Here is a 15,727-nt window from a genome sequence, read left to right on the forward strand (position 1 = left end):
ATTTTAATATCTTATAAATAATTTATTTTAATATATTTTTACTTTAAAATATAATTCTTTTGTTTGTTGAGGTTTTTATAATAAGTTTTTATTTTAATTTACATTTTTTAAAATTATTCTTTTGATTAAATTATTTTAAAAATATATTATTAATATATAATTAAATTTATTCTATTATGTTCATCAAATCTATCTATTACAAGTTTTCCCATACTTTTCCCTACTCCAAAGAATTTGATTTTTCCAATTTTTTTAACCTCATTTCTTACCCTTCTCCCTACTACGCCTTCTCACTTCCATCTTCGTCACTGTGTGTCTCCATCTCAACACCGTCTCATTTCCATCGTCTTCACTGTTCAATCCTCTTAGCTCTGAATTTGGTAAGTCTATAATTCATCTCTCTCGTTCTACGTCGACTTTTGTTTGTTTATTTCTCTCCATCTCTCACATACTCTTGGTCATGTCTTGCCCCAGAATTTGAATCTAAATATCTAACTGCTCTGTTGTTTTTTGGAAAGCTACGTTGCTCCAGTAATCTCTTTTCGTTTGATCAGAGGTGCAGTTCTTGTATGGTGAATAGAGGTTAGTATCTTTCATTGTCTCACCTATGCAATTTCGGGTTTCGCTTTTGTTTTGGTTAATTTGTTTGAATTTATTTATTTTCCTTTTGTGTCTATAATTTAGGGTTTGTGTTTTATTTTTCTCTCCGAGTAAGATTTGCTGCATCGGTATACAAAAATGTAGAATTTTCTGCAATTAGAATTGTCATGGAGTTAGCAAAAGTAAACTATAGCCACTTTCGTGTAATTTTCTGCAAGTGTTTTCTGCGATTTTCTACAATTGTTTTCTCTGCCTGTGTTCCCTTTTGTCAGCCGTGCTTAGAGCCTGTTTTGCACGAGACCTCAGCTCTGAACTTTTCATTAATGCATAATCTGATAATACCTTTTTCGATACTGTAATTTGGCACATGTGTCTAAGACACATGAGTGCTAGAGGGTTGGACATTTTGTCCAAATGGGGGTTGCATGGTGACCAGAAGAGGGAGAATAGGGAGAATTTTCCCTTTTGTGAACACTATATGTTTGGAAAACAGCACAAATAGGACTTTCCTATAGGTTTGCACAAGATGAAGGCGCATTGGATTATTTTCATGCATATTGTTGGGAGTCAGTGAAAGTTCCATCTTTGTGAGGTGCAATGCAATACTTTTTTCTCTCAATCATGATTACTCAATGTTCACGTGGGTATTCATGATTAAGCAGAAAGCAAAGGCCTTCGAGAAGTTTAAGCATTACATGCTCCTAATGCTTAACCAAATCGGGAAGATGATCAATCATGCAAGAAAAATGGTTTGAAATTTTTCTCTAGAGAGTTTAACAACTTTTGTAAAGAACAATCGGGGATTCAGCAGGGGTATTTTAGTAATTTAAATGTCTCTGTTGAAGAAAGTAGACAGAACCTTTGGACTTTCCTGTTTACCAGAATCGTTGGGTGACTTATCTGATTAAGGCATTGACAACTATTTCTCTTTCACGGTTTATATATTCTGTTTCTTCTTTTTTTGTTCAATTTGAAACCACAAGCCCCTTAAATTAGGTTTTTACTTTTATTTATTTATATTTGTTATTGATTTTCTGGTTAATTAACTTGCCCAATGAGATTTACTTTCTATTGAAATGTAAACAGAATACAAATTGTGAAACACATCTTGTTTAAGTGAAAGATGTTTTTCTTAACTAATCTGTGCCACACTTTAGTTGTATTGTATGTTAACTTCTTTTTTGTTTATCGGATTATCTCACTGGCATTTTGATATTTCCTTGGATATAGCTATATTTGTCTTGTTCATGTCTGATACAGTTGTGAAGAGTTAATTTAGAAGACAATATAATACTAGGTACTCTTGGTCCACTGTCTGTGTGCATGACTTCATTGCGACACAAAGCACTGCTGCTGATGAATATATATTGCTTGGGAAGGAATCTCACCACTGCTTCATCATCATCTTTGCTCCCTGTGAAACTCCCTGCACAAAGGTATAAAACAATTGAGTATTTCTATTTAACTCCTTGTATATATGTACTGGTACAATTATGTTTTTAGATTTAATTAAGGATGATGTCATGTGACTTACTGTTGTGTTTTTAGTGAAGACTTATGTTGCTTATTGTGTTTTTAGTGAAGACTTATGTATCTTGTAAAATGCTATTTAAAGGTGCCAACTATTTTTATGCTAATGTAGGGAAGTTCATTTTTGGTATGTTTTACCTGATGAGGTCAAGAGCACAAACCTATTGAACCGATATTTAGAAATTCTATCGCCTTGCGAGAAGGAAAGTATACTTACCATGCGTGAGGAGCAGATAAAGAAAAGAGCTCTGCTGGCCCGTGCATTAGTTCGCACTACATTAGCAAGATGTGAGTTATATTATTCTGGAGCCGGGGTCATATTTTTTCTTCTTCCTTTTTCATTTTTTCATCTGTATAACACTGTTCTAATTGTGTACCAATCACCAAGCTATGATATTGCGATCTATGCAAGTCATATATATTTTCAGTCACAACTTAGAGTTTAATGAACTAAATTATTGTGGTTTCATAACCTGGCATATGCCACCATAGCAACTAATTTTCCAGTGGCAATTTTGTGGATCATTTATTTTGGCAATTCGAGAATCAACTACAATATTTTACTCCGAACCTTAGCTTAATAACAATTTTAAGATAATTTGATTAGTTTGCACTTAGTACCTACTTGTTTCATGGACCTTGATTTGTATGAAACTATCTGTCATGGTTACATCTATAATTAGTATATTGCTACAGTTTTGCTTCATTTGGTTTTGATATTTTTATATCATGACAGAATATCTAAGCAGTATTGTTTACTGCTAGATCATACAAATTGTCAAATTGATCCAAAATCTTTAAAGTTCAGGAAGAACAATTATGGCAAGCCTGAGGTGTGTTTTTAGGCTATTAATTTATTAACTTTTGTATTTTTTGCACTTTCTTTTTGCATAATTGATGTATGCCTTGTTCATTGAGCTTTTGTGTAAATATTAACGGTTAGTAGTGTATTTGAATAGTTGGACTTGCAATATGCTGATGATTGGAGCCTCCCACCACTGCATTTTAATATCTCACACACTTCGTCTTTGATAGCTTGTGGAGTAACTGTGGGTTCTGCTGTATGTATTCACTATTCTATTTCATAGCAGTAAATTATTTGTAAATGAGTGTCTGCTAGGAATTATTCTTTTATTGAATTCAAGTAAAACTTCGATAACCCATGGTTACAAGTCTGAGCAGAAACGAAAAATGGCAAAAAATAAGATCAAAACCAGAGAATTAGAACCTGCTCTGTGGCAACATCCGCCTGCCCCCAAAATATACCAAATGAATACTATCCTTCTTCCTCACCTTCCACTTTCCTTCCCTCGAGCTGATTTTCACATCCCTATCTCCTCCTGCCATATATGCAGTTTGTTATGATTCTGCATAACCATTGTCTCCTCTTTACTTCCCATTTTGTCCCTGTTTATATTTCTCCTCCTATAGTATTGTTTTTTTAATGGAGGCCCCTTTTGTTGAGGCTCAACAATACGCCCCCTCCCCCACATCAAGCTGCACTGCACAGGTGAAAATTAAGAAAAACTGTTTTAATCAATTCAAATTTCTTTCAAGTGCTGTCCTCCTTGGGTAACCCAACCCACTGTATAAGTACCTCCCAGTTTCCATTTGACAACTTCCTAGCTGCTACCACATTTGTAGGTTTGACTTGCAATTCCAATTCCCCTGTTAAGAGAGGTAAAGGTCCTCAACTTGGCTGACTGGTTGGAGGAGCCTTTGTGAGTTGAGATATGCAAACAATTGGATGCAACCTTGATGTTTCTCGTAAGAAAAGTTTATAGGCAGCAACACCAATCTTTTCCAAGACCCTGAACAACCCATAGAATCTGGGACTAAGGTTTTCATTCACACGTTTTTCCAATGATCTCAATTTATAGGGTTGGGCCTTTTAATTCTTCTTGGATTCCATTGGGAATGAGTTTGATACTTTCATGCAAACTATATTCATCATCCCCAATTACACATTCATTTCTCAACTCCTTTCTTGTGGCATTGATGCCATGGCCTGAGATGATGCTACATCACCCTTAATCTCTATGACTTATTCGTCTTTTTGCACCTCAATTAGGTGTTGTCGCAAGTCTGCATTGAACTTCTCCAAGCTTTTAAGCCTTCTCTTTCAATTTCTTAAAGCCCAACCTTTCTTATTGTAACTTGCAACACTTCTTATCTATTGCCTTCTCCTTTACCTTGGGTCTCAATTTGACTTCCAACTAATGGGCAAGTTGATATTCGTTGTCCGTAAGAGTAAGAGGGTTTGGTTCTTGTCCCTTCTTGGGCCCAAACCCCCCTTCCACCCCATGGGGTTTTATTGGCACTGGGCCCAACTCCTCTACTTAAGGTGTCCACCTGACTGACCCAATATTCCCTTCAATGTTTTGTGCCAGGTGTCCACCTGACTGACCCAATATTCCCCTCAATGTTTTGTGCCATCTCCATCACAATGTGCAAGTTTCTTGAACCAATTATCCTCACATTTTCTTTGATTTCGTCTTTCATTCCATTTCGAAAAGCTTTGGTCATGAATTCTTCGTCTGTGAAATGCATAGAAGTAGGGAGTAGTTCAAACTTCTCTTTATACTCAATAAACGAGTCCCTTTTCTTTAATCCCATCAACACTTCGTATGGATTCTCCGAATATTCCATCTAAAATTGACCAGAAAGTGATTGCTGGAATTTCCGTCACGTCACCATCAATACCTGAGGTTCCCACCATTGGTACCAGTTCAATGTCCTTCCCTCTAAACATACCATTGTTGTGTCCATCTTCTCTGCTTTTGGAATGCAGTTTATCACAAAATATTGCTCCACCCTATACCCATGCGGATTGTCTCCTTCAAAGTATGGCACTTCTACTCGTTTCACATGCTTCTCCCTTATATATTCTATCCAGTCTTCCCCATTGCCATTGTTCTCACCTTCCCTCTCCACCCTAACTTCCCTAACTTCAGCATTAATCTGCTCTGTCATTGGTCGCATCATCTCTTCCATGTGCTGGTGGAACTCTTCTTGAATTGAAGCCTGAACTCCTTCAAGCCTCTGTTCAACACTATTTAAACAATTATCTATTCATTTGGCTACCATCATATGTTCCCAGGATCAGGAGCTCTTATACTAGTTATAGGAACCATTCTTTTATTTAATTCATGTAACCTTCAAGGATCAACCCTTGGTTACAAGGCTAACAAAAACGGAAAATGCCAAAAAATAAGATCAAAATCAAAGAATTAGAACATGCTCTATGAAAACTGTTGGGTCTATTAGAGTCTAAGTTCAAGAGGGGGGGTGAAAAGAACAGATTGATTTTGAAAGGAACAAATTTATTTTTCAACACACTTTATCAAAACTAGAAACTAGTTCGGATTAGCATTGAGATTAAACAGAGAAATTTTCCAGAACAAGGTGAGTTATTTCTTACAGCAGCAATAAGAACAAGATTTACATAAAGAGATCAACACAAGATCTTTTAATACAATTCTTTAAAGAAAGTAAATCTTTAACAAAGTTATTTCAAAGAAATTGTTTGTTCTTAAACCAGTCAACACACAGATTCAGAAAGCTTCTTGTGATTAAAAGATTTTTCCAGAACAAAGAACAGTATGAACAAGCCCAGAAATAACAGATTCAATTTTAAAAGAACAAATTTATTTCCTGACAGATTATCCAATTAAGCGGAAAAAGTGCAGGGATTGAGAAGAATGATGCAAACACAATTTATACTGGTTCACTCATAAAGAGCTACATCCAGTTTCACCTCACACCAAGGTGGAATTCACTAAAAACTGTTCAACACAATTACAACACCTTGCAGTTCTTGAACCCTACAAGAACAAGGCACTCAAAGCTGAAAACCCTATTTCAGCACTACTTGCACTTTAAGAAATCAAGAAGTGTCTTACACAATCACCTTTACACAAGAATGAATCAAGGAAGGAAAACACCTAAAAGAAGATGCAAGAAACTGAAAACCAGTAGCCCAGATTGCAGCACAACAGTGACAATACCTCCACCAAGATCAAGGCACACAAAGAACAAGCACTCTTGAAGTTCTTTTAGAAAATCTTTCAAAAACTCATTCAAATCCTTTTTCCACTCACTGAAAACTTTTGATCTCTATTTAAAACGTGATTGCACAACTACATTTTCATATGAGATGTGTCTCTCTTTATATAGAAAACAGTTTATAACATCTTTAAAAAAGAAGTTAAAAAGCTGTTATAAAAAGAACATGTTAAATCAAATCTAAACAAATTGTTTTTCTGAAAATACTTCCAGCTCATCTTAACAGAAGTAACGGGTTGCAACAAACTGTTTGGTGCCCTAACAGAATTTTGAAAACATTTCAGCAGTTCAGAAATAAATCTATTGTTTTACAAATCAACAGATTTATTTTTGTGCAGTAACCTGATTTTGAGAAAACTTAAAGTAGTGTTTAGGAAAACATTGAATCACTTCTTGTGCTTGATCTCACCACCTTGATTAGGCATATAAGGTAGGTCACGAAGCAAAAAAGGCTACCTTAAACTCACTCTAACTTGCATACAAGATCACCTAATTACATCACTCTACAACCTTCAAAGCAAACTTGCTATTTTCTTCATCAAACACACACTAGGACAGCAGATAATAAGCTTCATCCATCTTCATCAAAAACAACCACCCTCAAAATATCTGAAATGAATCCTATCCTCCCTCCTCACCTTCCACTTCCTCGTATCCTCCCTCCACTTAGTTGATTTCCACGTCTCTCTTCATTCTCCTTTTGCAATGCATGCAGTCTGTTATGATCTTGCATAACCATTGTCTCCTCCTTACTACCCATTTTATCCCTATCTTTTTTTCTCTTCCGATAGTATTGTTTCAATGGAGGCTCATTTTGTTGAGGCCCATCACTGTCATTGTATTCTCTTATAGTTTAATGATATCTTCTATCAAAATGTCTTTTTTCTGTAGACCTTATTGTCTTTGAACTTGTTTAACTTGTGATTCTCATTGTAGATTGGTATTGATGTGGAAGAGAAGCAAAGGAGGTTAAAGAATGATACATTAGCCTTTGCACAACGATTCTTTTCTCCCTGTGAAATAGAAATGTTGACTCACATTGTGGACCCTGAACTCCGACTTCAGGAGTTCATTAAATTATGGACTCTAAAGGTTAGTAACTGTATTGAATGTCACTAATTCTGTTAGGTTATTGAATAAAGAGTATGGTTAGAAACAAATGTGACTGTTTTGAAGTTGGAACATATTATATTGAAAAAATTGAATTACTTTTTTTGTTTGGCATCATCATATCAATATTATTTTCTTTGAGAATTATTTGTTTTTTGAATTGTAATGGGGAATTGGTGTGTTCTGCTACCTTACATTAGCTTTAAGGATATTGGTAATATATTTCCATATTATTATAAAACTGGAATTACTTGGAAAGCATATTCTTGCATTAATTGATGTTCAGGTAAAACCATAAACTTATTTTTGGTTAAAGATGCAAGTTAATCTAATGTATTTCAAAGGTGTCTATATGATTTGTTCCTTTTTTGTTAGCTCCATTTAAAAATGTCTAGAATTGTATGCACCAATTTCCTTTGAAACCTATATTTTTGAAGCAATTATTAATTATAAGCATAATATAGTTCGTCAGCATAACTTGTTGTAAGTTGAAATTCAATCTGTGTTCTGCAGCTGTCACTCACAAAGACATTTCCTATTTGCAGGAGGCATATGTAAAAGCACTAGGGAAGGGCTTCTCAGCCTCACCTTTTAAGACTTTCACTGTGCGATTAGGAGACCATGTGAAAGGAAACATCCATGCTCCACCTCATATGATTTCTAAGGTATGCTTCGCACTTGTAAAGTTTGTTTGAACTTTGAGATATAAAGAGCTCTTATTTATTGACATTATCTGATGATATATCGATTTCTCCTCTGGAGTCAACTGCTGTAGTATGGGCGTGTGCATGAAGCCCTGCTTTAGTATTAGCATATTAAATTTTGGAAGGTGATTTGTTGGCTTTTTTCTACCATGAGCATTTTACTCTGCTGACAGGCACATGATATTACTGTTGAGTCTTCTGATGACCTGCAGAATCCGTCTAGCAATTGGCAGTTTGGACTTCTGGAGTTAGCTGGTTCTCATTATGCTGCCGTTTGTATAGAACAGGATAGCATCGATGCTGGTAATAATAAGTCTTATGCTATAAGGTGTATATTGCATATATGCATTATTGCTAGTAACACAGCATTACTATAACGGCTGCACACTTGGTCTCATGCCTGCATATTATACAGCCACTTTCATACCTGTGGCTATCATGGCTCCAACAATTGTGTGAATTGCATATTTCGCCACCATTATTTAGTTTGAATAGTTGCTACAGCCTCATCTTTGTGGTTTGCAGGCAATGGAAGCATTCCAATAGATCTGACCCTAAGGAAAACAATCCCATATGTTGAGGATGAATGTATTTCTGCAACTGACAGTGCTGTAGTGATTGGTGGCTTGACTAGACTGTCAGTGTGTGATTAGTGATTTTGTAATGAAATGGAAGTTTTGGCCGTAGCTTTACAGCCTTCCTTCAGCATTTTGGAATAAGTGCTTACAATTTATTTTTTAGTGCTCCCATTGTTGTTGCTCAGGACACGATCTGTGAAGTGCACTGTAACGTGTTGCAGTCCTTGATTTCTTGGTCTCTTTAGGCATGATCTAATCAACAACGTTGCAATCCGTGTAAAATTTATAATTATATGAAAATTTTATCTATTAATATATTAAAATGTTTAAAAATAACTTACCGCAGTGCGTGATATTTTATAAACTTTCCTAATATTATGAAAAAACAGTGATATGCAAATAATTTTAATGCATCTAAACTTGTGGATGTGATTTTTTGGGATTGTATGTGGTAATGACAATTGTGATGAAACTAAAGTAAAGAAGTAATTCTTTTGAAAATATTATTATTGTGAGCTGCTTGAGGTAACAAATTTTCTATGTGAGAACTTTAGTGGTATCAACAATTGGTTATTTGAGAAGTATGGATAATTACAACGATACACTGGTGTATAGAGTCTAGAGAAGGTTCATGAGCACATGTATATATTAAAAAAATGTTCAAGTAATGTTACTAAGGTTTTATAAATCTCAAAATGATGGTGACGGAAAGAGGTCGAGGCACAAACTAGAAGATAAAAGAGGAAGTGAGAAGACAAATTTTTCTTACACCTAAAAGCTTACTATGTTATTATTTCTTGAACTAATATAATAAGCACATACTATCTAAGTTAAAAAAAATAATGTACATAATTTTGTATTTATAATTTTACAACCATCTCAATGAGAGATGGATTACAATTGTCACAATAAATCGCATTATAACCACAATTTTCCAGTAGTGCTAAATGATGAAACATCTTAATCAATTTAATTTTCTCGTGACCTGTACTAGTATAGACCACCCAAAACATATATTAATATATTAATGTGTTATAAAGATAAAAACATAACACGAACACACTGTAACAACAAATTTTAGGGAGAAAAAAATATCAACGAAGAAGTAATTTAAAATGATCATAAAGTAGAGATCATGTATAATAATCTGTGTTTTTTTTTTAATAAGAACATGAATCATACTGGAGGTAATAAGAAAACACATTGTTTAATTTATTAAAGAATGCAGCTAGAAACATTGAAAGTGTTCGACATGAACAATTATGTAACATTGCTACTTTTTGAAGTGTTGGTGCTTCCTTGACTTAAGGGACAGTGATGTTGGATGAACTAATCTTATAGAAGCGGATTGCATTTCGTGCGAGTATGTCTTTTGCAGCTTCCACAGCCTCGGAAATTAAGAGCTCACCATCAATGTATGCATCACGTAGAACAGAGAAAACAACTTCGCGGGAATTCTTTGCACCTGTTAAACCCAAACTTATGACTTCAACTTGTAATCATCTTAACGTAAACAAGTACAGAGATGGGGAAATATTTTAAGAGAGTGAAAGCTGCAAACATTACTTGTTGCATTCATTTTTCATGTAAGAATTTCCAGCAATAATTATAGATTCTAGACACGATTCTAAGTGCTTGGATTAGACTCTTAAGTTATGAACATGAAAATATATGTTGAAGTCATAAGCATATGATATGACTTAGCATTTTGCATTGGAGATTCTAGAACTGGTGTGTGTAGATAAGGTTTAGGAAAGACAACAAGGTACATGGAAAACATTTGAAATTGAAACTGTCACAGCAAGCATTTAAGCATAAACTTCAAATTTGGTTGTCATAATTGATGTTAACCAACCTAAGTAGAAGGTTTCAGGAAATGTATAGGCGTCAGTGCTGAACATCACCTGCATTGCAAAAATTATTTGAGATATAATGTCTCAGTTTCATGTTCATTTGAAACTTCATCTTATAATAAAAGGGTAACAAACTTTTAAAACAATTGCATTTTATATTTCAGTATATTTCATAAAGTGGCTCCATTTTATACACATTCAGTGCCTTTTTCTACTGAAAATAAAAAGCAGGGGAATTTCAAGAAAATGGTAAAAGAACTGAAATGTTCAAAATTATACATGCATTTTGATACTTTCCAAAATCAAGTGGGAGATTAGAGAGTTCAAATCCTATGCATAACTTATTTAGATTTAATCTTCAATCTCTGCAATCAGCATGCCTATTTTTTTATGAGAGGAGGATGAAAAAAGATGGAGCAAGGGAAATTATGAACTTCTAATTTTAGTTACATATAACACATGGATATTTTCTTCTTCTAGGTCTTAGTTGGTACGTTTATCTGAAAAGTTCTATTCTCAGTCAACAACTATTTGGATGGCTTAAGTTGTCACCTTATGTATTGGAGCCAGAGTTAGTAGATCTTTAACTGCTGAAATCATCCCATGCATACTAAGCTTTGGAATTGCCAACCCAAAATCAAGGTAAACCTGAGGGATAAAATTTGGTTAATTGAAATTCTAATATACTGATACAAGTCAATGCATTAGGCCATCAATCATAAAATGCTTGCCTGAGAGTAAACAGAAGCTAGATATGATGCTTCCTTTGAGAATGGATGGGAGGCATGTAAAAAAACAAACCGACACTTTGAATATCTCTGGTCCTCAAGAACTGAACGGAAATGAAGAGGATTGGACTTCCTCAAATCCAAAAGTCTATCCCCAAAGCTAGTTGCAGAAAGAAAAGTATAAAGTGTGAAACAGGTATAAAATCAAGTAGAATAGCTAAACTAAACAAACTAATGTTTCAATAGGTAAATTTTGTTTATTCTGGAAACAAGTTTGATGTAAAATCTAGTGTCAGTTTTTAACTCCAATGCAAAAGTTTCATTTTATTACTTCTAGTCAAATTGAGGTTTGGTGGGAACATTTGGTTTTTCTGGAGATAATCAATTCAAATATTTTCTAGCATGAAACCAAACACATTAGTTTCACCCAAAGCTTTTATTGTAAATTCCAGTAAAAATGTTTGGATACCAATATGGTAAAAGTACAGATCAATTAAAATCCATCAAATACCCTGTGTGTATCTGCATTGGCAAGTCATATGATAGAGCAATTTCCAAACTTTGCAAGAAGAGATAGTCAACAAGATTTCTGTGATGCAGTATATAGATAGGCTTCGTAGCTGAAAATACAGAAGGGTGAGAAATAATAAACTGAAAAAGATGATATTAAAACCAAATTGCATACTTACCATTTATTAACACCTGTCTCAGACTCTCTTCAGCTTCCGTTTTAGTTACATTTAAGTTGATTTCCAGGCCACCGTAGTATGCAACTATGCTTTTCAAAGCATAGATCTCTTTAGCAACTGTAACAGTGATGCTAAGGAACCCAGCTAAACATGGATTTTTTTAAGCTAAGAACTTGTGTGAGTGTGTAAAGAGTCATGTGAATTAAAGGATATGATCTCAACTTTGAGACGTATGCTTCAGTAAATGAATCGATTGTCCATGAAGATCCATTAGACAAACCCTTCAGGGAGCATTAGACATAAATATAAGATAAGCATAAATTCAAAAGTTAGATGAATAGCTAAGAAGCTGCGAATACAATTGCAAAATAGAAGGATGCAATACAAAAGAACTCTACAAAATATCCAATGGAATCCTTGTTGCTTGTTAACTAACAAGTATCAACACTGGCCTTGATTCACATCTGTTCATAATATTGATCAATCTTTTCAGTACTTACATACTATGCAGAGATTTAACTAAACAATGTGATGGTACAACAAACTAACAATTTCTTGATGAAAAAAGTAAGATATATAAATCATAACATGGTTAGCATCACAATGTAAAACAAGAGATCAATCAAACACCTAAAACCAAAAGAATAAAAAAAAGTGAATGTGTATTGGTATCTCACTTGTTCAAGGATTTGCTCTGCCACTCGTTCAGTTCTTAAGATTCTGCCAGCAAAAGGTATAAAATTCTTGTGCCATTCTATTTCATTCTTTTTGTCCATTTGTATGCCATCATCTATTAGTATGGCAGAGATTTTTGCAGCTTTTAAGCATGTTGAGGTGATGGATTGTAGTCCAGACACCCTACGGTATTCTTCTACGCCTTGCAAAGATACCTCGGTTCCGTATAGCTCAGCAACATCTCTTAAACCTTTCTGATATCATTATATAATATACATTTTGGCTGTCATAACCAGATTCCACACAGAGAAAAACATCATGCAAATGTACTTTGAATCAGAAAGGCACTCTCCATATTCATGGAAATTGAACTTACATTCATCTAACTCATAATTTATATTTCTAATAAATTTTACACAACAATAAAAATATATATTTAAAATGGTATATCACTATCATTTCTCACTTCATGTAATTAAATATAAAAATATTTATTCTATCTCTTCCAAGTAAAACAAATCTAGATATTTGAATTTTATTTTATTATGAAGCTTACATTGGATGATTTTACTAATGAGATAACTTCGTTTCAATTTTTTTTTTATAATATATGCATTAAATGTAATGTTTATGTATTGGATGTGTTATTGAAAACATGGTCAATTAAACTAATACGTGCTCACAATTATAGTATGCATTTTATTTTATGTAAAAAACGCGCGTTTATATTTTATGGCACTTTTTTTTTTCTTTTCCAGTGTTATATATGATATATGGAAGAATTAAACTTAAATGATATTGGCATTTGTCTAAAAATTTAAATAGGATAAATTTGAAAAATGTAATAAATATTACAAAAAAAAATGCAAATGGGTATACTAATTTTCATCACGTTTTAACTTTTGACCATGTATCACATATTTGGGGTCATACATTCATCTTTAATTTTCACTCAATTATAAATAACAAAAAAAAATATATATAGTCAAGCTTTAACTAGTTTTATATTATTCTAGTTTAAAAATACTTTTTAATTAGTTAAGAAGTTATTATTAAGAGGTGGACTTTAAATTTATTTAAAACTTATAAAATCTGACACACTAACCTGAACTAACAGTTTAAATAGATTCTAATAACTTTGATATTAGATTAATAAGTGAATTTAAATTTAACTCAATTTTAATAAACCGATTTATAAGATGAAATTTACACTTTTTTTTATATATATATATAATATGAAATTTTCTAATTTATAGTCCCATAGTTAACAATCTCTAATTAAATGACTTTTTATATAAATTTGTAATGAAGATATTTTAAGAAAATGATTAATAAATTAAAATAATATTACCTAACTTTGTTAGTGAGTAAAAAAGAAAAAGAAAAGCTTAAAATGAAAGAAAGTGTTAAGCAAAAACAGTTGGAGGGTTGTAAAAAAGCAATGAAGAAGAAGAAGAAACCTTGAAGGATAAAGATGTTTGTGCAAAAGCAATGGCATCAGCATCAGCAAAGGCTCCCACAGTGAAGGCCTGGACAAAACCACCAGTGATGGAGTTTGAGTCAAACTCAACTAAGTTGTGGCAGTGACCATCCACCATTTCAATCTCCTCCACTGTTTCTCTCAATTCACTCAATTCCATTCCCTCTTCCTGTGTCACTGAAATTCATATATATAAACATATTCAAGGCAAAATCTTCATCATTTTCTTTCACATTCTAAGCACCAACACAACAAAAATATATATATAGAGAGAGAGAGGTGTGTGAGTGTATACACTTCAGAGCTTCAATAGCAGTTGGGTTGGGGAGAATTGCAAGAGTTGAAACTGCAAAGAGCATTGTTAATTGCAAGGAGAAATGCATTATATAATGAGAAAAAGAGTAACAAGAAGGCTAATAGGAAAAAGGTTCTTTAAGAGAGAATTCAAAATGAAATGAAAGAAATAATAAGGAAAAAGACATATATAGGTATTTAACATTTATGTCTCAGACGTGCCCTGCAAGGTCAAACTTTTTTTTTTTCTATTTGTTTAAGATTTTGGAGATGATTATGGTATTTCTGTTTATCAGAAGTATCAAGATGTATCAGAGACGTGGTTTTTGACCCATCAAAATTTCAATCAAATAAGTGTTTTTTTTCTAATTTAGTTTACATGTTTGAAAATTTGGTTTCAACTGAATAGATTAGTTTCTATTAGTTTTGGTGTGTAATAATATGTTTCAGATCCCCTGTGAACAAATTAGGATTTTCTTAATATTTCTTATTTTTTGAATAATTTTCTATATGATTTTAGTAATTAAGGTAAGAAAACTATGTTTAAAATATTAATATTTCTTATTTATTTCGGAAGTAAATAATATTGGAATAATATCTCGTCAAGATTAGATTGAACGTGATATGATGATTGAATTGAAGAATTTTATGTGTGAATGAGTTGAATTTTAAATATTAAATTTGAAGGATAACTTTGAACATTTTATAATAATATTAAGTCTAAATCGGTATAAATGTATGTGGGAATAGAATAAAGTTCTATGGTGGGTTTGATATTTTTGTAGGAGATAGAGTTTTAAAGGGTTATTTTGGGTTGAAATTCTTGCAACGTGAAATCTATGCAACATGTGATTGTGTTTTTGTATAATGATTTTGTTAAGAATGTTTGACCTTAGAGAATGGTTTTAGGTGAGTTTTGAAACCGTTTTGAGTTGTTACTTTATATTTTTATTGAAGTGAGATAATCTTACTCAAACTAAAATAAAATAAGATATAAATATTTATTTTTTTTGGCGATTATTTTTTCTCAAGCGATAATGAGATAGATATATTTTTTTTTTCTCTTATACAATCTCACTTAAGTTAGATATTTTGAAAAAAAAATTAATTTTCTTGTTTATACGATGAAATTGATATGTTTTAAAGTTGAAAATGTTATGTGTGAAAAATAGAAACAACACAATAAAATACACAATAAAATGTGGTTAAATAGTGCTTTAAAAACTTTTGACAAATTTTGCAAATTATGGTTTATGATAACATGTCAAACTATGTTTTTTTACTCGACAAAAAAACTTTCATGACTTTCAAAAACATAGTTTGAAAACCTCTTTATTAAATTAGTATAGATGCAATATCATGCAATTAAAGTTTTATACTGGTTTGTCTGGTAACGCAAATTACGTCTAGTTTTCAATCAT

General features: G+C 32.8%; 2 protein-coding genes across 8 annotated transcripts; one reads left to right on the plus strand and one right to left on the minus strand.

The window, feature by feature from the left end:
• Positions 1–218: 218 nt before the first annotated feature.
• LOC137828927 (uncharacterized) lies at positions 219–8,923 on the plus strand. Of its 6 annotated transcripts, none has more exons than XM_068635691.2 (10): positions 219–380; positions 519–582; positions 1,898–2,036; positions 2,243–2,418; positions 2,896–2,963; positions 3,090–3,191; positions 7,132–7,287; positions 7,851–7,970; positions 8,183–8,312; positions 8,535–8,923. In XM_068635691.2, exons 2-10 carry the CDS (start codon positions 570–572, stop codon positions 8,660–8,662), a joined length of 1,032 nt encoding a protein of 343 aa, XP_068491792.1. In that variant the 5' UTR covers positions 219–380; positions 519–569; the 3' UTR covers positions 8,663–8,923. The 6 variants fall into 6 exon arrangements, with proteins under 6 accessions (XP_068491792.1, XP_068491787.1, XP_068491790.1 ...); XM_068635686.1 differs by having other exon boundaries at positions 228–380; positions 1,861–2,036; XM_068635689.2 differs by having other exon boundaries at positions 229–380; positions 8,222–8,312.
• A 770-nt stretch (positions 8,924–9,693) lies between these two features.
• On the minus strand, positions 9,694–14,457 carry LOC137828928 (protein fluG). Of its 2 annotated transcripts, XM_068635692.2 has the most exons (10): positions 14,308–14,457; positions 13,993–14,189; positions 12,535–12,786; positions 12,070–12,138; positions 11,858–11,975; positions 11,680–11,788; positions 11,172–11,328; positions 10,993–11,088; positions 10,443–10,491; positions 9,694–10,052 (listed from the first exon to the last, which is right to left on the minus strand). In XM_068635692.2, the coding sequence occupies exons 1-10, from the start codon at positions 14,393–14,395 to the stop codon at positions 9,892–9,894; spliced, it is 1,296 nt and encodes a 431-aa protein (XP_068491793.1). In that variant the 5' UTR covers positions 14,396–14,457; the 3' UTR covers positions 9,694–9,891. The 2 variants fall into 2 exon arrangements, with proteins under 2 accessions (XP_068491793.1, XP_090161196.1); XM_090305070.1 differs by lacking the exon at positions 10,443–10,491.
• Between the last annotated feature and the right edge of the window lie 1,270 nt (positions 14,458–15,727).

This window comes from Phaseolus vulgaris, chromosome 7 (genome assembly GCF_051622355.1).
Source record: "Phaseolus vulgaris cultivar YP4 chromosome 7, ASM5162235v1, whole genome shotgun sequence".
In the NCBI taxonomy this organism is placed as follows: Eukaryota; Viridiplantae; Streptophyta; class Magnoliopsida; order Fabales; family Fabaceae; genus Phaseolus; species Phaseolus vulgaris.